General features: G+C 47.2%; 1 protein-coding gene across 1 annotated transcript in view; it reads right to left on the bottom strand.

The window, feature by feature from the left end:
- Nucleotides 1-23,806, bottom strand: part of fer1l6 (fer-1 like family member 6) — a 193,624-nt gene extending 169,818 nt beyond the window's left edge. Inside the window, exons 1-3 of the mRNA XM_038810140.1 lie at nt 23,701-23,806; nt 17,557-17,639; nt 4,365-4,479 (exon numbers count right to left, since the gene is read on the bottom strand). Coding sequence (XP_038666068.1) covers nt 4,365-4,479; nt 17,557-17,639; nt 23,701-23,723 — 221 coding nt within the window. The 5' untranslated portion in view covers nt 23,724-23,806. The remainder of the gene's footprint in view (nt 1-4,364; nt 4,480-17,556; nt 17,640-23,700) is intronic.
- Between the last annotated feature and the right edge of the window lie 1,400 nt (nt 23,807-25,206).

Below are 25,206 nucleotides of genomic sequence, written 5' to 3'. Positions count from 1 at the left end.
CAATGTCTTACACATAGTGGACGCTATGGCAGAGATTTTGGACTCAGAACTTGCCCTCGTGGTCCTGTTGGTAGTCTGGGCGGCCAGATGCTGGAGACGTTGGCAGCAGCAGTGTCTGCAGATGCTCGAGGTGGTGGACCATGTGCCGGACCCCGCCCCATACCCTAAGGTCCCTCCATCAGTGCAGGGAGGGACCCAGAGGGGGAGATCCGCGATAACCCAGGATGTACAGGCATTGCTGGTCGTTTGAACAGATGACAAACAGCGCGTGCCACAGGAGGCTCCACCTCAACAAGAAGACGGTGCGATACCTGTGCCATATCCTCACGGACTTGGCACCATATAGAGGAGGAGGGCACCTGCTCCCAGTGGCCATCAAGGTCACCGCAGCTCTGAGCTTTTACACCTCGGGATCTTTCCTGGGCTCGAGCGGGGATCTGTGTGGCATCTCGCAGGCCGCAGCCCATCCAACAGCTCACGGATGCCCTGTATGCCCGGGTGGAAAACTACATAAACTTTTACATGGACCGGCAGCAGGGTGGCACAGTGGGTTAGCGCTGCTGCCTCACAGCGCCAAGGTCCCACGTTTGATCCCAGTCTCTGGGTCACTGTCCGTGTGGAGTTTGCATTTTCTCCTCGTGTCTGCGTGGGTTTCACCCCCACAACCCAAAGACGTGCAGGGTAGGTGGATTGACCATGCTAAATTGCCCCTTAATTGGAAAAAATTAATTGGGTATTCTAAATGTATTTTTAAAAACTTTGACATGGACCAAGCGACTACCGATGAAGATAATGCACGTGTGTGCCTGCTTTCTGGGGAGTATGCACGACAGCTACATCTTGGGGCAGTCGATCATCCCTGCCCTGTTTAAGAGTACCCCAGGATGAGCGGCTTGCTCTCAGGGGATAAGCGGTTCCCGCTGAGGACCTGGCTAATGACGTCAGTAAGGAGGCCGGAGACCGAGGCGGAGGCCCTATGCCACGAGGCCAATGTGGCCACCCGGGCTGTGACTGAGCGATGCAGCGGGCTCCTCAAGATGCACTTCCGATGTCTCGAGCGCTCCAGAACACCGCCTAGCAGGTTGCCCGCACAGCAGCGGAGGGTGGTGGTGAGGAACATATGGCCATCTCCGAGGAGGAGGATTAGGAGGATGATGAGGAGGCGCCGGACCAGCAGGGGCTGGAGGACGAGGTTGGGGAAGAACCCGAGGACCAGCCGGGAGCTGCAGGACAGACGGCAGCGGCGAACGTTCATCAAGCCCAGAGGACCAGGGAGCCCCTCGCCCGCTTCACATAGGATGTGACCTGGTCCGTCACCCCCCCCCGCCCCCAATCCTATTGCCCACCCTCCCAGGGTATGTGTCATATCACTCTAGGGTGCTGGGACTGCAGCCTGCCGCCCTTGCTGCTGCCTCAGTTGGTGGGTTAGCAGGCGACTAGCCTTCTCCCCATATTCACACTGAACCCCCCCTTAACCGGTGAAGCTGACCCACCGCCTTCCCCGTTGTCAGCCAATCAAACATCCCCTGAAAATTCTTCCTTTCCGCCAACAGCTCCTTAGCTAAGGCCACCTCTACAATAACTTCCAACAACCTCTGCCCCTCCTCGCTTTCTACTTTATCCCTGTAGGCCTCATACAAAACAACCTCTCCTCGAAACATCACCTTCAGTGCCTTGCAAAACACGGCCACAGAAACCTCTTGGTTCAGATTAAACTCCACATAATTCTTTATCGGCAATGCCACCTTCTCACAACACTTTTATCTGCCAGAGCACCAAATCAAACCTCTACCCCGGTCCCACTACCCATCCCGTTTCAAACCTCATGTCCACATAATGCGACACATGGTCCAAAATTACTGCGCCTGCATAGTCCGCCCCCACAACCCCCGACAGTAACACCTTCCCACCACAAAGAATTGGATACGGGAGTCTACCCAATGTACATGGGAGAAGAAGGAATACTCCCACTCTCCTGGGGCCCTAAACCTCCATGGATCCACCCCCCTCTTCTGATCCATAAATTATCCAACACTCTCACCATCCCCAACCTAGCCATTGACTTGGGACTAGATCTATTCACCCTAGGGTCCAACGCACAATTAAAATCACGTCCCATGATCAACTGATGGGAATCCAAACCGGGATAGAACATAGAACATTACAGCGCAGTACAGGCCCTTCGGCCCTCGTTGTTGCGCCGACCTGTGAAACCCCTCTAAAGCCCATCTACACTATTCCCTTATCATCCATATGTCTATCCACTGACCATTTGAATGCGTTTAGTGTTGTTGCAGGCAGGGCATTCCACGCCCTTACTACTCTCTGAGTTAAGAACCTACCTCTGACATCTGTCCTATATCTATCTCCCCTCAATTTAAAGCTATGTCCCCTCGTGCTAGACATCACCATCTGAGGAAAAAGGCTCTCACTGTCCACCCTATCTAATCCTCTGATCATCTTGTATGCCTCAATTAAGTCACCTCTTAACCTTCTTCTCTCTAACGAAAACAGCCTCAAGTCCCTCGGCCTTTCCTCATAAGACCTACCCTCCAATCCAGGCAACATTCTGGTAAATCTCCTCTGCACCCTTTCCAATGCTTCAACATCCTTCCTATAATGCGGCGACCAGAATTGCACGCGATACTCCAAATGCGGCCGCACCGAGAGGTGGCAAATGGAGTTTAATGCAGAAAAGTGTGAGGTGATTCATTTTGGAAGGAATAACAGGAAGACAGAGTACTGGGCTAATGGTAAGATTCTTGGTAGTGTGGATGAGCAGAGAGATCTCGGTGTCCATGTACATCCCTGAAAGTTGCCACCCAGGTTGAGAGGGTTGTTAAGAAGGCGTACGGTGTGTTAGCTTTTATTGGTAGAGGGATTGAGTTTTGGAGCCATGAGGTCATGTTGCAGCTGTACGGACACTAACAACTTCTTAATAAAGTCCACATTGTCCCAATTAGGAACGTATGCATTCACTAGAACCAGCAAAGCCCTGCTAAGACCCCACTCATCATCACAAACCCCCCCCCCCCCCATGCTTCTCTGGCAACCACAAATGCCACCTTTTTACATGAACAGGATTGCAACACCCCTCGACTTAGAATCAAACCCGAGGGGAACACCTCCCTCTCCTGAGGTCCGCCATCGTCACCAGACCCAAATCCCAATCATCTGGCCCCTTACTAATCTGGGCCCATCCATAATGGCTGATGAGACCATCAATTCACACGACACGTGGTTAGAAGTGAACAGTGGTTTTAATCGTCTTACAACAGAGCCTGCCTGTGACAAGATGAACTCCACATGAACTGGCAGGCAGGCTCTCAGCATCAACCTTTATACTTCCGGTTAGGGGGAGGAGCCGTGGGTGGAGCCAAGGGTGGAGCCCAGTACAAACTCCCGTACACTCCCAGTGCATCTCCCCCTAGTGGCAGAGCAGCGCAACTGCTCGTGTGCCGAGCTTACAGAGACATAGTACAACATGTGTAATACAGTGTGAATTACGCTACTGTGATTCACCACAATGGCTACCCTCTCCATCCTCACCTAAACCCAACCAAAAAAACAACTGCATCACCAATCTACTCCCCTCCTCTATCTCCACCCCACCCCTCAGGCTCAGGCTACCCACCGCAACTCCCACAATACTTTTGTTAAAGAAGCAGATTTTGAGGAGTGTCTTAAAGGAAGAAGTGAGAGGAAGTAAGGGAAAGAGGTTTAAATTCCTGGAGTTAGGGCCCAGGCAACAAAAAAACACACTGGCAATGATAGGGCGATTAAAGGAGACTGGAAGATATAGGAGGCAAGCATTGGAAGAACACAGAAAGTTTGGAAAGCTGGAGGACTAGGGAAGATTACAGAGATGGGGGAGAGATGATGCCATGAAGAGATTTGAAAACAAGACTGTGAATTTTAAAGTTGAAACATGTCAAACCTGGAGCCATGTAGGCCAGTGTCAGGGCAACGGGTGAACAGGGCTTTGTACCAATAAGGACATAGAGAGTAGATTATTGGATAATGTCAAGTTTATGGAGGCTGGAAGATGGGAAGTCAGCCTGGTGAGCGTTGAAATAGTAAGGCCTAGTGGTAACAAAGGCATGGATGAAGATTTCAGGAACAGATGAGCTTAGACAGTGTAAGAGACGGGGTAAAGTTACAAAGATGGTCTTAATAATGGAGCAGAGTCATGGCTGGAAGCTCCTCTCAGGATCAAGCAAGACATCAAGGCTGTCAATGGACTGACTCACGTTCAGATTTCACCAAACAAGTTTCACTCTGAGCTTGTCCATGCTTATAATTTCCAAAATGTGAAGTTATCTTCTCAAACTGGAATATAGTTTTACCAGACGAGGGTTGCCTACCTTTTTCTGTGAGGAATATTCCTTATTGGAATTTCAAAGGTATCACTGGCTTCATAGGTATCATGGCCGATAACTCCTGGCATGTCCAGCACGCTGTCAACTTCATCCTGATCACCTGGGAAACAATCACAAACAGTATTCCAGCAATACATAGTCAGGCCTTCAACAAGAAAGTGTTTAGGTTTAAGGGAGCCGCCATTGAAAGATGAAGCAACTGCTCAATACTGTGAAGGACGTTTATAAATTGACAATTTACAAATAGGCCAATTTTTGGATGCCAGAAACCAATAGGGGGCTGGATTCTCTGATTTGGAGACTATGTCACCATGCCGGCAGGGAACGGTGGCGTTTTACGGCAGGAAAACTGGCGCAAAATGGCCACCGATTCCCCGTTGTGATGGGGGCTAGTTTGGAGGCAGCATAGAGCACCTGGCTCTAGCTGCCAATACAGCCTTGAGAATTGCTGGGTCCTTGGCCGTGCATGCGCACAGCGGCGGCCTGCAGCGGCCGCGCCTTGCTTCATGGCGGATGCTGGTCACGGACGCGGCCACGAAATAGTCCAACCTTTCAGCCAGCTCGCGCGCCCCGGACCGGCCCACCGAAGTGCCCCCAGCCCCGAATATGTCTACCCCTACCCTCGGATCGGCCCTCCCCTGACTAGGGCGGCACTGGACTGTGTCCGCAGCCACCACGCTGAGTTCCCGATGGGTGAGACGATGGCATCGGGAACTCGGCTGGTTGGGGACGGAGCATCGCAGGACGGGCCTCAGGCAATGTACGGAAGCCGTGGATACGGCGTGCGGCATAGTCGTAGAGTACGCCGCTTTTCAGGGTCCCGATGCGGCGGAGATTCAAAACATCATGATCAATGCCCACGCTCCAATCCCCCCCCCCCCCCCCCCCCCCCCACCCACCCCGCTGGCAGAAGGATCAAGGTTTGCACCCGCACGCCAGCAGGAGGATGTAAATGAATGCAAATGGGTCTAAATGACCCATTTTCACCAAAGTAGCGGGCCCGGCACTCTATTCTCCGGCCTGCCGTGATTCCCTAGTCCCCTGGGCCAGTCTATTACAGGTCTCAACAACTGCGAGCCTGACGTGGTGGACATCGCGGTGACCCTAAGTGCTGAAGACCCAAATTTCACAAACATCAACCGCATTGGGGGTTTCAGCACTTAGAGTCACTCATCCATGAAGGGAGATGACTGAATCAAGGCTGCAGCTGCTTTGTGGAAGCTGTCAACCACAGCTCACTATTAGAAATTAATGAATGGCTTGCAGCTAATGGATCTGAGGGGTTTAAACACGACAAATTCTGCTCTTGCCGGTGGCACATAAAACAATAAAGAATCAAATGTTAGTACAGTATAGGAGCTCATAAGACCTATTAAGTCTGCACCAGCTCTGTTGATGCCCTGCTCCTCACATTTTCCCTAAAGCCCTGCAATTGTTTCCTCCTCCGAGTATATATTCCTTTTTGTAAACGACTATTGAACATGTCTCCGCCACCCTATCAGGCAGCGCATTGTTATTGATTTGCTATCTACTGTTTTACAGTACCACCCAAAGCAAAGGTTTACATTCTATCAGCAACATTAATAAATGTTCACATATAGCAAATTACCATTACCAATGCACATTGCACGGAGGTTTATTGCTGCAAACAACTCTATGGACTGATTGAAAAGGACCGGCTCACTCTGTAGCCGGAGTCTGCACTGTTTAACGCACTGAGTTACTTCAGCAATCTGTTTGCTTCCATCTAACGCTACCAAACCTTTGACAAACAGGAACGGGGCAGAGGTAAGAAAAAGGGGATCGAACTAAGAGATTCTGTGGGAGGAAAGAGAAAGAGAGAGCTGTAAGAGTCCTTCCTGCTTCATAGAATCCGTACAGTGCAAAAAAAAGCCATTCTGCCCATCAAATCTGCAGCAACCTTCCAAAAGGGCACCCTACCTCGGCCCAATCCTCTGCCCTACCCCCGTAACCCCACACAACCCCGGACAACAAGGGGTAATTTAGCACGGTCAATCCACCTAATCTGCACAACTTTGGACTGGGAGAGGAAACCGGAGCACCCGGAGGAAACCCACGCAGACATGGGGATAATGTGCACACTCCACACAGATTGAAACGTGAGGTTGGAATCGAACCTAGGCCCCTGGCGCTGTGAGGCAGCAGTGCTAACCACTGTGCCACCGTGTCGCCATTTCCTTTGTTTCCCATTTAAAAAAAAAATAAATTTAGATTACCCAATTATTTTTTTCCAATTAAGGGGCAATTTAGCGTGGCCAATCCACCCACTCTGCACATTTTTAGGTTGTGGGGGTGAAACCCACGCAGACACGGGGAGAATGTGCAAACTCCACACGGACAGTGACCCAGAGCCGAGATCGAACCTGGGACCTCAGCGCCGTGAGGCGGTTGTGCTAACCACTAGGCCACCGTGCTGCCCTTTGTTTCCCATTTCTTGTTCCCATTTCTTCTCTGTCACTTCATTATTTTGGTCCGTCGGCCCATAATCAGAATGTACTTTTAAGCAAAGGATTGAAGGTTGAGGTAGCCTGCTTGTCAGGACACTGTGTTCCCAGGTTTTGATTTTGGAGAGGAGAAGCCAGACTCCTCGGCACTGAGTGGATCTTAGGAACCAGGTTTGGAGGGAGTCAGATCGATTGGGTGGCTGGAGGCTGGTGGGCAGGCCAGGTACAGTGATCAGCCTGGCAACGGTCAGTGATTGGTTCCTGTGTGATGCTGTCTGAGAGAACTGATAAGTGGCAAGTAACATTCATGCTCCTCAAGTGACCGGCAATAACCACCTCCAACATAGAGAATCCAACAATCTCCCCATGACACTCGATGGCATTACCATTGCTGAATCGCCCTGATGGGATGTGGGCCCGCTTGATTGGCACCCCAGTCTCCACTTTCAAAATTCACTCCCTCCCCCGCTAATAAAAGTTGGCAGCAGCGGATGCCATCTGCAAGGTGCACTGCAGTGGCCCAGCAAGACTCTTTTAACAACCCTTTAAACCCGTAACCTCTACCACCTAGATGGACAAGGGCAGTATTTGCAATGGAACACTGCCACCTGGAAGTCCCCCTCCAGGTCACACATCAGCCTGACTCGAAAGTATATCGCCGTTCCTTCCTGAGGCAGAACCTTGGAACTCCCTCCCTAACAGCACTGTGGATGTACCTGCACCACACGGACTGCAGAAGTTCACAAAGTTCAACATCACTTTCTCAAGGCCAACTAGGGATGGGCAATAAATGCTGGGCTAGCCAGCGACTCCCACATCCTGTAAAAAAATACAACAAAAAATGGAGGAGGGACCAAAAATAAGAGAGAAGGAAGGATAGAAAAGGGGAATGAGGCGGAAGAAGAATAGAGAAGAAAATAAACCTGAAGAGGAGGGAGAACAAGAAGAGAAATAAATAGTAGAGAAAGAAAGAGAGGATGCCACAAAGGAAGGAAAGAAAGAGGAGAAAGACTTGCCCTTTGCAGCAGGTCCCAAAGCACTTTAGTCAATGAAATCCCTTTGAAGTATAGTCACAGTTGTTTTGTTTCTTAAAAATATTTTTATTCTCCTTTTTCACACTTTCTCCCAAATTTACACCCACCAAGAACAAACAATAATCAGTAATGGCTATGTGAATCCCCATATCAATAACAACGATCCCATCCTCCCACCAAACCCCAAACATTAGCCCACATGTTCAATAAACAAATGACAAAGAGGAATCAGGAATCACCCATAGTCACCATTAACACATACAGTCCCCCTCCCCCCAACCCTCCCAACCCCCAACCCCCTAATGTTCGCTGTGATCCAATTCTTAAAAGTGCATATTGAATAACGCCCATGAATTGTAGAACCCCTCCATCCTTCCCCTCAGTTCAAGCTTAACCTTCTCAATAGTCAAGAATTCCAACAGGTCCCCCCGCCACGCCAGGGCACAGGGTGGAGAGGCTGCTCTCCAACCCATCAGGTTCTGCCTTCAGGCGATCAACGAGGCGAAGGCTACAACATCTGCCTCCACACCCGTTTCCAACCCCGGCTGGTCTGACACCCCGAATATGGCCTCACGAGGGCCAGGTCCAGTTTCACCTGCACCACTTTAGAGATTATCCTAATATCCTCCTTCCAGTAATCCTCCAGCTTTGGACAGGACCAAAACATGTGAACGTGACTTGCAGGGCACCCCCCCTCCGCAACATTCACACATTTCTTCTACCCTTTCAAAGAATTGGCTCATCCTTGCCCTCGTCAGGTTTGCTCTACATACCACCTTCAGCTGTATCAGCCCCAACCTCGCGCACGAGGTGGAGGTGTTCACCCTCCGGAGCACCTCATACCAGAACCCCTCCTCCATATCCTCTCCCAACTTTGCATTGATCCCTTCCAGTGGTGCTTTCACCTCTTCCAAAATAGCACCGTAACCCGCCGAGACTACCCCCTTCTCCAGTCCCCCTGTCGTCAGCACCTCCTCCAGCAATGTGGAGGCCATGTCCACCGGGAAGCTCTGTATCTCCTTCTTGGAAAAATCTCGAACCTGCATGTATCTAAACATTTCCCCCTGCTCCAGCCTATACTTCACTTCCAGCTCCTTCAATCCTGAAAACCGACCCACAAGAAACAAATCTTTTAGTGTCTTAATCCCCTTCTCCGCCCATTTCCGAAAATTTTCATCCCACTTCTCTGGCTCAAATCTGTGGTTCCCCGAATCGGCATTTCCCTTGACCCTACCCGAAGTGTTGGCGAAACTGCCTCCAAATTCTCAATGAAGCTATTATTACCGGACTCCCTGAGTACTTCCCCGGGCTATCGGGAGTGGCGCTGTTGCTAACGCTTTCAATCCCGACCCCCTGCACAAACTCTCTTCCATTCTGACCCACTGGGAATCAACCCCTCTTATCCAGCTCCGCACCTTTTCCACATTCGCTGCCCAGTAATCATACATCAGGTTCGGAAGACCCAAACCCCCTGCCTGCCTTCCCCTCTGTAGTAGCACCTTTCTAACTCTGGCCACCTTCCCTCCCCATATGAACGAGGTAATCATTCCTTCAATCTCTCTGAAAAACGCCTTTGGCAGGAAAATCGGCAGGCGTTGGAAAATAAACAGAAATTGCGGCAACACTTCCCTATTCCTTTGGCTTCCCACTGCCTCACCCCTTTTAAAAAACTGGGAATCCAGCAACCAAACTCCCACAACAGCAATGCGATGGTGACCAGTTAAACTGTTTATTTTGTGATGTTGATTGAGGGATAAATATTAACCCCTTCACTGGGGACACACCCCTCCTCCGCTTCAGTAGAGTGTCTCCACCTGAGAGGCAAATGAGTCCTGCTTTAAGGTGGCATCTGAAAGACGGTTCCTCCAGAGGTGTAGCACTCCTCCAGCACTGCAATGAACTATCAGCCTTGATTTTCATGCTGCTGTCCTGCAGTAGGATTCAAATATACAAATTTCTGAGTCACAAACATGAGGGCCGCCCACTCGCTCTGCGGGAGACACTAAGGAACCACAAAGGAAGGAGGAGAGAGAGGCAGGAAGTAGAGGGAGGGGAAAGGAAGAGGGCGGAGAGAGGGGATTGGAAAACGGGAGCAGTGAAGGAGGGAATAGAAGTGCGGGTGAAAGTGAGAGATGGAGGATAGGAAGAAAGAGAAAAACAAGAGAGAGCGAGAAGAGAGGTAGAAAGGAGATGGAGAAAGAAGGAAAGGGGCTGAAGGGCAGAAAGAAAGCAAAGAAGCAAAAAGGTGAATTTATTTCAATGTTACCAGCTTCACTATTGATTTTCCTTTTAATGCAGTCACTTGTGAAATGTTTTGAGAATTAGATTACTTTTGTTTTAGTTATTGTGATAATGAGGTGCTGCATGAGAATGATTTATGTCAATTAGCGCATAACATATAAAACACAAATCTCCTGCTGTTCCTACATTTCCAACAAAGATCGCTGTGCCCCCTCTGGTCTTCGTCGAATATCAGAATGTTTCAAAAATAGCAAGCTTGCACGGTAGCATGGTGGTTAGCACAGTTGCTTGACAGCTCCAGGGTCCCAGGTTCGATTCCCGACTGGGTCACTGTCTGTGCGGAGTCTGCAGGTTCTCCCCGTGTCTGCGTGAGTTTCCTCCGGGTGCACCAGTTTCCTCCCACAGATGTGCGGGCTAGGTGGATTGGCCATGTAAAATTGCCCGTAGTGTCCAAAAAAGGTTAAGTGGGGGTTACGGGGATAGGGTCGATACGTGGGCTTGAGTCGGGTGCTCTTTGTAAGGCCCGGTGCAGACTCGATGGGCCGAATGGCCTGCTTCCGCACTGTAAATTCTACTCTGCTTTCTGTTCAAATTCTCTCGTCAAATCGAGATTAAACCACACAATGCAATCACACGCATCAGTTGTTTATTTTGTGGGATGTTAGATTGGTTTAAAGGAAGTATTTTCCCAGGAGAGTCAGTTGCCAAAGGTTGACAATGTGAGGCAGCTGATATGCCGGTTAGTAAACTTGTTTGCTCAGTGACAACAGTGTAGATCATGAGACAGTAGTTAATCCAACTTCAGTACAAAGTTTTTTCTGTACTAATTTGCCACAGAGATCATGGTATTTCTGTCAAATTCACAAGAGAAAAAAAGGGTGATTGTATGTAGATGAGGAAGAGTATTGAACCGATCTTAATGCATCTGTTCAGAACTGCTCCATTTCTGCAAACAGAGCAGCATATCTCCACCTCATGGTCCATCGCAGATGTTGATCGCTCCCCGCATAACAAACCTCCTCTTGATATCAGTCCTAAAGGTACCATTTACTGGTGTGAATCTGTGCCCTGGTCCGACTGATTGCCACAGTTCAAATCCCGAACAGGCACCGGAATGTGGCGACTGGGGGAATTTCACAGTAACTTCATTGCAGTGTAAATGTAAGCCTACTTGTGACAATAAAGATTATTCTTATTCTTAAAAATTAAAGATGTTATTGTAATACAACTAAACCTGGCTTATTGGTACTGCTCTCACCTCAGAATCAAAGCACTCAGATACTAGTCTCACTGCAGTGGTTTGAATGGGAGCACTGCCATTGGTGCAGAGCACTGCTTTCCCATTGGCTCTGGCTGGTCATGTCCCTCTCGGCTGATTGGCTGGGACTAGTCATGTGACTGCTCACCAATTGGTCGAGAGGCTAGTAGACCCCGCCTCCGAGGCGGGGTATAAGTACCCAGAGTTCCCGGCTGTCGGTCTTTCACTGTAGTCGACCCCCGGGCTAACATAAGAACATAAGAACTAGGAGCAGGAGTAGGCCATCTGGCCCCTCGAGCCTGCTCCGCCATTCAATTAGATCATGGCTGATCTTTTGTGGACTCAGCTCCACTTTCCGGCCCGAAAACCATAACCCTTAATCCCTTTATTCTTCAAAAAACTATCTATCTTTACCTTAAAAACATGTGATGAAGGAGCCTCAACTGCTTCACTGGGCAAGGAATTCCATAGATTCACAACCCTTTGGGTGAAGAAGTTCCTCCTAAACTCAGTCCTAAATCTACTTCCCCTTATTTTGAGGCTATGTCCCCTAGTTCTGCTGTCACCCGCCAGTGGAAACAACCTGCCCGCATCTATCCTATCTATTCCCTTCATAATTTTAAATGTTTCTATAAGATCCCCCCTCATCCTTCTAAATTCCAACGAGTACAGTCCCAGTCTACTCAACCTCTCCTCATAATCCAACCCCTTCAACTCTGGGATTAACCTAGTGAATCTCCTCTGCACACCCTCCAGCGCCAGTACGTCCTTTCTCAAGTAAGGAGACCAAAACTGAACACAATACTCCAGGTGTGGCCGCACTAACACCTTATACAATTGCAACATAACCTCCCTAGTCTTAAACTCCATCCCTCTAGCAATGAAGGACAAAATTCCATTTGCCTTCTTAATCACCTGTTGCACTTGTAAACCAACCTTCTGTGACTCATGCACTAGCACACCCAAGGCTCTCTGAACAGCGGCATGCTTTAATATTTTATGGTTTAAATAATAATCCCGTTTGCTGTTATTCCTACCAAAATGGATAACCTCACATTTGTCAACATTGTATTCCATCTGCCAGACCCGAGCCCATTCACTTAACCTATCCAAATCCCTCAGCAGACTTCCAGTATCCTCTGCACTTTTCGCTTTATCACTCATCTTAGTGTCATTTGCAAACTTGGACACATTGCCCTTGGTCCCCAACTCCAAATCATCAATGTAAATTGTGAACAATTGTGGGCCCAACACGGATCCCTGAGGGACACCACTAGCTACTGATTGCCAACCAGAGAAACACCCATTTATCCCAACTCTTTGCTTTCTATTAATTAACCAATCCTCTATCCATGCTACTACTTTACCCTTAACGCCATGCATCTTTATCTTATGCAGCAACCTTTTGTGTGGCACCTTGTCAAAGGCTTTCTGGAAATCCAGATATACCACATCCATCGGCTCCCCGTTATCTACTGCACTGGTAATGTCCTCAAAAAATTCCACTAAATTAGTTAGGCATGACCTGCCCTTTACGAACCCATGCTGCGTCTGCCCAATGGGACAATTTCTATCCAGATGTCTCGCAATTTCTTCCTTGATGATAGATTCCAGCATCTTCCCTACTACCGAAGTTAAGCTCACTGGCCTATAATTTCCTGCTTTCTGCCTACCTCCTTTTTTAAACAGTGGCGTCACATTTGCTAATTTCCAATCCACCGGGACCACCCCAGAGTCTAGTGAATTTCGGTAAATTATCATCTAGCTGATTAAAGCCTAAATTTGGACCTTCATCGTGTCTCGCGTCCAATTGATGGTACATCACCCACTCCAGACACTTGAGCAGGCGGACCCAGTCTGACACTCCAGTGCAGTGCTGAAGGAGTACTGTACTGTCAGAGGCGCCATCTTTCGGACTAAATTGATTAAATTGATGAAGGATCCAACTATCTGAAAGAGGTGCAGAGGAGTTCCCCTCAGTGCCCTGGTCAATATTTCTCTCCCAATTGACAGATTTTTTAGTCATTATCACATTGCTGTATGTGGGGCTTTGAGGCGGATTGGTTGTTGCGTTTCTTACCTCACAGCAGTCGCTATACTTTAGAAGTGCTTTGGTAGCTGCAAAGTGTTTTGGGATATCCTGCGGTCATGAATGTGATTTTCCCATAATGCAGACCGTAGACATGAGGGGCTGGATTTTCCCAGCAGGCTTCAGGACACTGCCGCCAGGTTCAAATGGGGGTCAAAAGCTCACGCTATGTGGGGAAACAGTCACTTATTGCGATTTTCCCCAGGGCGACCAATGAATGACCAGAACGTAGACCCGCTATCCAAATAATGTTGGAGAATGCGCTCTCAAAGCTGGAGGGTCAGTCAGAAGCTTTGGACTGCAGAGAAGCAGTAGTCTAAGCAGTGCACACACAATTCTGCTTCAGACTGCATTTCAGTAAGGGTCAAATAACAGGCGCCCTTTACCCGTACCAGAAGCAGACGTTAGGCCATTGATTGGGGCCTAATGCCTGCTACGCTCCCTCTCACAACTCTGGCTTGCCCCTGGGGCAGTCACCACCAATGTTCATTGGCCCCAGGAAATCCAACGGCGAGCATCAAAAAAGGGTTTGTTCTCAACGCAACCACCCCCACTCTGGGTGATTGAAATCTCGGGCCTTATTCTGACTCCAAACTCCAGGCCCTAATCCTGATCTCACCCTGGCCCCAGCCTGAACACCTAATCCCACCCAACGACTGCATACTGAGGCCCAACCAACAGGGCCGCCGACCACCGCCCAACCTCCCAGCATCCCCTGTGATCACACGCTGAGGCCCAGACACTCCTCATCCAAACGACACTCTTTCCCAATCACGTCCATGAACGTTAGCACATAAACATGTGTGAGTTCCTAGCGCTGTGCCTACTACTTAATAACGATGCCCAAACTTCCATGTTCCTCTGACCGCGGAAGCTGTTAACACTCTGGATGAGATACCCAAAAATGGTTGCCAGCAAAAGTGAAAGACGCTATCCTGAAGTCCATCCTGTAATTTATTTATTTTCAGGAACTCAAAGCTGTGGAACTCCACAACTCCCCTCGTCTTTTCTTCGTCCTATTAAATCTTGATTTTTAAAGCCAAGGTTGGTGTCACTTGAGTCAATACCCCTTTGTTTACCTCACGTCTGTGTCTACTCTGTAGCTTGCAGAATGGGCATGTATTTGGCAAATTAATTTCAATACAGATGTGTAAGGTGGTGTATTTTGACAGGACGTTTCAGGAGGCCTCACACTCCTCAGAAATAGGAGTTTAAATGGGGTAGTGGAGTAAAAGGTACCTCGGGATACGGACACAGAAATCCCCAGAAGTAGCAAGTAAATTTGGAAAAAGCGAATAAAGAGGGATAGAATTGAAAAGCAGGTGTGTGCGCGGTACCATTCACTGGGGGATTCTGATTTGCTGTGGAGCATGCACTTTTCACATGCATGTTGCGGTAAAGAGTTATGGATAGTGATGGTAGTAAAGTTTACTGATCATGAAGCACATCACCTCCATACTCCCGGAACGCCTTGACCCACTTCAATTCGCATACCGTCGCAACCGGTCCACATCATACGCCATTTCCCTGGCCCTACACTCATCCCTAGAGCATCTCGAAAACAAGGACTCCTACATCAGACTCCTATTTATTGACTACAGCTCCGCCTTCACCACCATAATCCCAACCAAGCTCATATCAAAGCTCCAAAACCTAGGACTTGGCTCTCCACTCTGCAACTGGATCCTCGATTTTCTGACCAACAGACCACAATCAGTAAGAATGAACACCAACACCTCCTCCACAATAGTCCTCAATACCGGTGCCCCGCAAGGCTGCGTACTTAGCCCCCTACTCTACTCCCTGTACACACATGACTGCGTGGCAAAACTTGGTTCCAACTCCATCTACAGGTTTGCTGACGGTACGACCATAGTGGGCCGGATCTCGAATAACGACGAGTCCGAATACAGGAGGGAGATAGAGAACCTAGTGGAGTGGTGTAACGACAACAATCTCTCCCTCAATGCCAGCAAAACTAAAGAGCTGGTCATCGACTTCAGGAAGCAAAGTACAGTACACACCCCTGTCATCATCAACGGGGCCGAGGTGGAGATGGTTAGCAGTTTCAAATTCCTAGGGATGCACATCACCAAAAATCTGTCCTGGTCCACTCACGTCGACACTATCACCAAGAAAGCACAACAGCGCCTATACTTCCTCAGGAAACTAAGGAAATTCGGCATGTCCACATTAACCCTTACCAACTGTTACAGATGCACTATAGAAAGCATCCTATCGGGCTGCATCACAGCCTGGTATGGCAACTGCTCGGCCCAGGACCGCAAGGAACTTCAGAGAGTCGTGAATACCGCCCAGTCCATCACACAAACCTGCCTCCCATCCATGGACTCCATCTACACCTCCCGCTGCCGGGAGAAAGCGGGCAGCATAATTAAGGATCCCTCCACCCGGTTTACTCACTTTTCCAACTTCTTCCATCGGGCAGGAGATACAGAAGTCTGAGAACACGCACGAACAGACTCAAAAACAGCTTCTTCCCCACTGTCACCAGACTCCTAAATGACCCTCTTATTGACTGACCTCATTAACACTACACCCTGTATGCTTCATCCGATGCCAATGCTTATATAGTACATTGTATAACTTGTGTTGCCCTACAGTATTATGTATTTTCTTGAATTTTGTTTAATTCCCTTTTCTTCCATGTACTGAATGATCTGTTGAGCTGCTTGCAGAAAAATACTTTTCACTGCACCTCGGTACACATGACAATAAACAAATCCATCCATCCATAGAGGCTCCAAATTCTTTCCATCACACCACTAACCAGGACTCTCTTCTGCTCTTACCGCTTGCATGTGTTGGAAGGATTTGCAGGTTGGCATACAACCTGTTTGACCACGTTATGAGTGTACCTTCCATGGCCATCCTGGGGTGGGTCTACAAATCCAGAGCTTCTAGTTCAGAGGCAGGGACACCACCCACTGCACCACAAGACCTTCCCCATTGGAGCACAGGTAAGTTATGTTAAAGGTGTAGAGACCTTTGGTTGGGCCACACTTATGGTAGCGTACCCAGTTCTCCTCTTCATACTATAAAAACACCCGGAGAGGGTTCAAAAAAATATTCACAGAGATGAATCCAGAACCGAAAGATGATATGCTTCAGGAAAGATTGAAGAGAAAAAAGAAGGCTGGGGGAAGAACAGATTGAGGTCTTTCAGATGATGAAAGGGTTTGACAGAGCAGACATAGAGAAGATGTTTCCATTTCTGGGGGAGACCAAGTCTAAGGAAGTTAGTAATAAATTCAATACAAAATTCAAGTGACCTTCTTTAGTTAGAATCCGAAACTCAATGCAACCACGTGGAGTAGTTTAAAGACTAGCGGCACAGTGTTTAGCACTGCTGCCTCACAACTCCAGGGTCCCGGGTTCAATTCCAGCCTCGGCTGACTGACTGTGTGGAGTTTGCACTTTCTCCCCGTGTCTGCGTGGATTTCCTCCGGGTGCTCCAGTTTCCTCCCACAGCCCAAAGGTGCGCAGGTTAGGTGGATTGGCCGTTCTAAATTGCTCCTTAGTGTCCAAAAAAGATTAGGTGGGGATAGTGTGGAGGCATACGCTGAAGTAGAATACTCTTTCCAAGGGCCAGTGCTGACTCGATGGGCCGAATGGCTTCCTTCTGCACTGTAGGGATTCTATTTAAAAGGAAGCGAAATAAACCCAAGAGTTAAAGGAATGCAAGGTTGTGATAGGGTGAGATGAAGAGGGATGGGAGGAAACTCACGTGGGGTGTAAACATCAACATGGGCCAGTTGGACCGAATGGCCTGTTTCTATGTAAATTCTATTTTATTCTAAGTGACCAAACATTGCGAAATGCCTTCGAATTTCTCCTGAAGTTGTTTATTACCATAGCACAAGCAAATGTCTTGACACCTGACACCCATGCAAACTGCTTTCAGTGTAATTAACTCCTGTTTACTTATGGTGAAGGATTGCTACTCGATCTAAAATAGAATACATTTGTCAGAATATCGGTGCAACAATCTCTTACCAATTCCACATCCTTTAGTGCGGCATTTATATTGCTTATTATCAGTGGTGGATATTTATCTACAAAGCCTTACCTAATGCACCTTTGTTTGCTATGAATAAACCTCTTTCTTCCTTTTTCTTCTTTTTCAGTTTAATTCCAGCAAATACGTTCTTCCTGACAAAAAAAAGCAAAAAACGGTGTGTTTTCTGTGCCTGTGAGCCAGTTGTGAACCTTCTTAAAGTAAATGAGAAATATTAAGGGTATTAATAAGCTCTGCATTCACAGTGTGAGAATTGGATGCTTTTGTTTTTAGATACACATTAGTAGCAAGACAGCTGGCTAGAATTCCCAGCCCAGAATATCTTTACATACATCCCTCTCTCTCACCCCCCTCAGTCAGGGAGAAATCCATCGCAGGGTGAGACGTTCAATCTTTCTCATTATGATTATATTCCTAGATTGGCCAAGTTCTAAGAGGTAGAAAATCATCAGGCATGGAGCTGTTGACACATCTTTCTAATTTCCAATATGAGGTGATCATAATGGAAAACACCATTCCTAGCTCAATCCACTCTAATTGTTGTCAGTGAGTTCCTTCTTTCCCATCTTCTAGTTTCTCATGCCCACAGCCCCTCCTCACTCCCCTGTAGAAAGCCACTCCGCCAATATTTCAGGTGTTCCCAAGTAAATAGGCTCAGTTCACACATGGAAGGGATTTTTCGGGGAACCCACCGTGGCAGGGGATGGGCTGAATGGCCTCCTTCAGCACTGTAGCGGGGGGGGGGGGGGGTTGCTTTCGCTGGGACCCAAGATCCAGCATCAGGAAGTGCTGGAAAATCTCGCCCCTAGTGAGATCGAGTGATGTTTCTGTTAATATAGGTAGTGAAACATCAACATAACCGGCCTTTCTAACTCTAAGAATGGGACAAAGGGATAGCAAAGCATTTGGACCAACATGAGATATCAGTGTGTATCAAATATTATGGTAGGTGATTAATTTAACCAGGAGGATATAGCAGAAAGCTGATATTTTGATGAATTTTGCCGCATTCTGAATGAGTGCTGTAAGCATCCGTTGCAAATATCCCATTTCATAACTGATATGGAGTTTGTACATTCTCCCTGTGCTTGCGAGAGTTTCCGCCGCATGCTCCGATTTCCTTCCACAGTCAAAAGATGTGCAGGTTAGGTGGATTGACCATGGCAAATTGCCCCTTCGTGTCCAAAAAGGTGAGATGGGGTTATGGGAATAGGGCGGAGTATAGGCCTGGGTGGGGTGCTATTTTGGACGGTTGGTGCAGACTCAATGGGCCGAATGGCCTCCTTCTGCACTGTAGGGATTCTATGGATTCTATGTTTTGGAAATATAACTCTTAATTTGGGGACTGGATTTTTTTTTTAATGTCGCTCATTGTAAACACTTGTTTGAGAAACTGGTAAACATCTCAAGTAACTACAAACCAAACAGGCCTGAGTTAATTAAGATTCAAAGGGTAACCTGTGTTTATTCCATAAGATCAATGTTGGAAGTGGGAAAATCTTAAATAATGAATGACCCATCTCTGAGTTCTGGGAGGGACAGGATGCCGACAGTGACTCCAATTAGGGATTTGAATTATCATATTTTCTGGTGTAGTTACCGCTATTCATGCAGTCGCAAGTTCAAAGACGTTCTGAAAGCACATTGTAATCAGAAGACTTCTTGGTGGAACCTCTCAGCCTGAGAAAAGGGCCGTTACCTTTATTAAAGATATAAATTATTCATTTGGGTCTCAGAATCAAAGTGTTGTTTTAAAGGTAAAAGAATGGCCTCTTTCCGCACCGTAGGGATTCTATGATTCTATTATTTTTATATTTCTGTTTGGAGCATCCCAAGCTACTCCACATTGCCATGGGGATGAGCTGTAAGGCTGAAGAAGGTTCTTTCGCTTCAATTTACCTATATGCTTATGCACAGAAAGAAAGTAGTCACAGTAAGCCTTGGTGGAGTTTGGAGAAGGCCAAGATATACAATAAGCCAGGAGCTGTAACACAGTTGTAGAACCATGGTTAAGGGCTATTAGAAGCCAATAGAGTTTTCTGATCTTAAAGTAATCAAGCAAGAGTGTAATGAAGACCACACTTGAGCTGAGGAGTCCACAATCCTGAGGTCTGATAGGAGAACTGGAGGATTGCTTTGTCAAAAGTTAATGAAAGGATCTCATGAAATCCATGACTCGGAGTACAGCTGGAAGACTGAGGAGAAACCAAAGTGAATTCCAGAGGGCTGTGGCACACCTTGTTTAGTCCCAGCAGATATGAATGAACCTCCAAAATCTAGTAATGTAGAAGAGTATTCTTGGGGGAGCAAAGCCTAAGTCTTTTTAAACTATAGTGTTAATTTAGTAGTGCTTGCTTTGTTTACGTTTGTACAATAAAGCTGTTTTCTTGCTTAAAAACATGGAATCTTGTGGCATTGCTCTTTCAGTTAATCACTGGGATTTCAAACTTCTCTTCAAATGTTAATGGCTCCTATTGAGGTCCCAACAAACTGATCAGTATATTAAAGCATAGAACCACAGAATTCCTACAGTGCAGAAGGAGGTCATTCGGCCCATCGAGTCTGCACCGACTCTCTGAACGAGCACCCTCCCTAGGCCCACTCCCCCGCCCTATCCTCGTAACCCCACCTAACCTGCGCATCATTGGACAGCAAGAGGAAATTTAGTATGGCCAATCCACCTAACCTGCACATCTTTGGACTGTGGGAAGAAACCGGAGCACCCGGAGGAAATCCACGCACACACTGGGAGAATGTGCAAACTCCACAAGGCCGGAATTGAACCCGGGTCCCTGATGCTGTGAGACAGCAGTGGTAACCATTGTGTCACTGTGCACGTCATTGCAGTTTTTATAATGTTGGTACTGGTGCTACGGGTGAGCACCAACTAAAGTGCCATTACTTATTGCACAGTACTGCTTAGCACTGCAACTATCAAGCCATTCTCAAGATCCTTCATAGTTAATCGACTAAATCTAATTAAGTACCATTGGTAATCGTATTTACATTCATATACTTGATCGTACAAGTAAAATATGTTACAGTTGTCGTAGGTGTCAACAATGGGGAAACTGGCCAAACAAAGTTGCATTGACCATGATAAATAGTTTCAATAACATCGGGAGTTTTGAACAATCATATTTTGATTGTTAGAAGTAAACAGTGTAAGTGATCAGTCTATCAGATCTATCCAGTCAGCAGATCAGTCTGTCAGGAAGCCACTGTATGATTCAAAGTACCAGGTAAGAGAGGATAAATAACAACAAAACCTGGGACTGGATTGTACGTTGCGTTTCTAGCAGGAGGGGGACACGTAAAATAAGGTGACCAGCCCATCACATTCCCACTCACCCCTGTGCTGACCCCCATAATACCCGACCCAAGAGTAGGACTGCCTCCCACTGAGGGGTGCAATCCTGGACTCAGCCAATTTCCCAGTGGCTAAGTTGGCTACATGGTCAGTGCAGATCAAACGGCTCATAGATTGGTTTCCGTTCTATTAGGTTAATAGGATCCAAGCTGGTTGGTGAAGCCAGAACCAAGACACAGGGCTTTTCTTTATTGAGAGAGTTTATTGACTTGTTCAGTCTCACAGCTCTCCTCCCACACAACCCAGTGTCCCAGCCATCCCCATTTATACTCTTTTAATTAAACTAATGATCATAAATGAAACAAAAATGACAGGGGTGAGAGCTCTTAATGGGGTACTGCAACTGAAACAAAATGTCAAAGTAAACTTAACTAACTAAATCAAAATGTCATTCCCGGGATGATGATGGCTCTCTGGTTGCGAAAAGCCTGAAGCGTGCCAATGGACACAGTGCACTCCCTTTCAAAGGCCCCCCAGCCACAAACATAGTCGTGGCAGAGGGACAGACAGTTGGGTCAGACAATACCCTTGACCGTCCATGCTTGCACCTGTTAATGGCCAACTCGACCAGGCCTAGGAGCAGAATTACGAGGAGGTCCTCCTCCCTCCCCACCTTCCTCCGCATCGGGTGACTGAAGATGGGGGTGTGGAGCAGAAGTCCAACCAAAGGTTGGGTCGCTGCCCCTTCAAATAACAAAAAAAGGGGCTGCAACCTCGGACAATCTACATAAACGTGGAACACAGCCGCCCCTGGCCGCAGAAGAGACATGCGATCTGGGCATCAGCGAACCACCTTAATCTGCGATTGCTTGGCACTGCTGCAAGTAACACCCTCCGTGTCAGGTCGCGGATGGAAACAGGGGGACTCCCACATACAAAGCCCTCCTCGAGAGGGGACCCCCACCACTAGGCGGAAGAACAGAACGCCAAGGTGTGTTCAGACCATGGAGGAAGGAAAGAGGTGGAGTCTGTGCAGCAGCAGACCATACAGGACACCCCTCTAGACGGAATGGAAAGGCAAGGAGGCAATTCCCGTCTGAGGGCTCAAATTGTGGGATTGCAGCTCCCAAGGGAGGTATCCACAATGTGGAATTCCATCCAAACTATTTATAAGTTCTGAGAAACAATTAATACCCATCACCTGCTTTTATTAACATTAACAATGTAATGGACATGACATTAGCATAGTTGATTTCACTAATCCTGGAGTAGGGAGGAGCACAATTAGAATGTGGCCCCTGCCTTGTGATGACTGATGTTAGTGCACGAGTGTGATACCCAGTAAGAACGCGACACGATTTCAATACCCCTCAGAAAGCCAATCAGAATGATTGTCTTTTCCTCCAGAATAGTCACTTCATTAAACTGCCCGAGGGCTGGGAACTCTTTGGATTGGCGGTTCAGAATTTTACAGAGAAAAAGAATCAAAAAGAAAGATGGGGAAAATAAATAATTTTGTATAACTTCGGAATCAACATTTTCATAAGTTTGTTGGTAAAGGGAATCTTCGGCATTCTAATTATACTACATATAGATATATATGCATTAAAAAATATGTAATGTAATATATATAAGTATAACAATAATACTGTTATTAGTTTTTACATTAATGAAAAATGAAATGAAAATCGCTTATTGTCACGAGTAGGTTTCAATGAAGTTACTGTGAAAAGCCCCTAGTTGCCACATTCCGGCGCCTGTCTGGGGAGGCTGGTACGGGAATCGAACCGTGCTGCTGGCCTGCTTGGTCTGCTTTAAAAGCCAGCGATTTAACCTGGTGAGCTAAACCAGCCGCTGACATTTCGAAAGAGAGGATACTTCTCAAAGAATTGTGATTCTCATTATAGATATGAGCATAAGAGAAAATGCTGGAAAATCTCAGCAGGTCTGGCAGCATCTGTTGGGAGAGAAAAGAGCTAACGTTTCGAGTCCAATGATTCTTTGTCAAAGCTTTGACAAAGGGTCATTGGACTCGAAACGTTAGCTCTTTTCTCTCCCTGCAGATGCTGCCAGACCTGCTGAGATTTTCCAGCATTTTCTCTTTCGTTTCAGATTCCAGCATCCGCAGTAATTTTCTTTTATATAGGTATGAACGTATTGGCTAAAGTTTTCCGGCCATTCCTGCAGTGGGATCTTCTGGTCCCTCCCGCCGACAGTGGGTTCCTGGTGGCGGAGGGTGCGAACAATGGGAAGCCCCATTGACAACGCTTGCGCCAGGAGATCCCAAGCTGGCCAATAGCAAGCCACCCCCACTGCCCCAAAACCATGGCACAGAGGGGGCAGAAAATCCCGTCCTATATTACAGTGTGTGTTTGGAAATAGCCTCTATGATGGACACCTGCCACCCTTCCCCCCCCCCCCCCCCACCCCCCAACCAACGCCCCTCACTCCCGAAACCCCAGAAAATATTCTTCCCCTCTCTTTTATCATGCATTATCACATCACAAAACCTTGTGTGCCTGGAAGGAAAGAACCAAGCATTTCAAATCTGCTTATTGTTATAATACAACTGCATCCATCCCACCCCACGTTGCAACCCAATGACATTTCTCAAAACAATTATATTGCTTTGATCATTAAAACTATAATTATGTTGATCCTTATGTTGCAAGATTTCCTAAAAATAATCAGCACAGATGAAAATCATTTAGAAAATGTTCCAAATTTACTTTTCACTCTCACTGTAAGGAAACTTCCGTAACAAACACATGAGTGTATTTTTTTCTTTGGGATTCCGATGGAAATAAGCTCACTTGAATTTCAGATCAGTTTTAAATGAGAGGCAGTTGTCATCCACGTGAACAGAAAACACTCCGACTACTTACTTTTGTGGTGTACCAGGCTCCATCTTTTGGAAAATAGTTTCACTCTCTAGGTCCTGTAGTTTTAGAGAATAATTTCACAGCGCTAAAAAAACCAAGTGTGTTTGTGCTCTGGTTGCCCCAGACTGTAAAGTTCACATAACCAACCACATCCCTTTGTGTTGAGTACTGATTAGCAATCATGTTATTATAATAGAGGGAGGTATGAATGTTTATGATAGGCCGTTCCCACTGTGTGCAAATGATTTTACAGGTAAGCCTCAAAATTGGGTGGAAGCATTCAAGTTGAACCATAACCTCTGGAATTTTTACAAACGTATTGTACAAACCTTTTTTAATATATTATTATTCAAGGCATTTTCAGATATACAAACAAAGTCAGAAGAATCAAACTCAATAAATAACCAACACCTACCCCCCCCCCCGATGCCACCCCATCTTCTCAATTTTAACCTGCTTACCCCTCCCCCCCCCCCCACCCTCACCCTCACCCCCTGTCCCCCCTTGCTGACCTCTCAAACCTCCTTTAAAAAAGTCAATAAATGGCTTCCACTCCAGGTGAACCCATCAGCTGACCCCCTCAAGACGAACTTAACTTTTTCCAGCCTCAGGAATTCCGCCAGGTAGTTCACCCACGCCCGCGCTTTTGGCAGCTCCGAGTCGCGTCACCCGAGCAAGATCCGTCTCCGGGCTATCAGGATTACTCCCTGTGCCGCGTGCCAATGAGGCTAGAAATAGGAGGATAGTGCGGCTAAACACGTGGCTAAACCAACGGTGTAGGAGGGAGTGTTTTCTGGACCATTGGGATCTCTTCCGGGGCAGGCGGGGCCTGTACAAGAAGGATGGGTTGCATCTAAACCCGAGGGGCATCAATATCCTGGCTGGGAGGTTTGCCAGTGTCACTTGGGAGGATTTAAACTAGTATGGCAGGGGCATGGGATCCAGTGTTAGCTTAGAAGGTGTCATAACTGAAGGGGAAATAAAGAAGAAAAATAAGAGAACAACATCACCCTTAGGTAGAGCAAAAATGGCGACAAGTGTGAAAAGGGAGGTGGTCAATGCAGGACTGAGGGTGTTGTACCTTAATGCGCGCAGTATACGGAACAAGGTAAATGAGCTTGTTGCGCACATTGAAATTGGCCGGTACGATGTTGTGGGCATCAGAGATGTGGCTGCAAGGAGATCAGGGCTGGGATCTTAATATACAAGGATATATGTCCTATTGAAAGGACAGGCAGATGGGCAAAGGGGGTGTATTGCATTGTGAGTAAGGAATGAAGTTAAATCGGTAGCGATATAGGATCAGAAGGCATAGAATCTCTGTGGGTAGAGTTGAGGAATCGCAAAGGTAAAAAGACCCTGATGGGAGTTATGTTCAGCTTCGGCCCCCTAGCAGTACTCTGGATGTGGGGCAGAAAATAAATCAGGAGATAGAGAAAGCATGTAAAATAGGCAACATTACAATAATCATACGGGACTTCAATATGCAGGTGGACTGGGAAAATCAGG

Source organism: Scyliorhinus canicula, chromosome 10 (assembly GCF_902713615.1).
Source record: "Scyliorhinus canicula chromosome 10, sScyCan1.1, whole genome shotgun sequence".
Lineage (NCBI taxonomy): Eukaryota > Metazoa > Chordata > Chondrichthyes > Carcharhiniformes > Scyliorhinidae > Scyliorhinus > Scyliorhinus canicula.
Note: the sequence above shows the minus strand (reverse complement) of the source record. Positions and strands in the feature narration are given on the sequence as shown.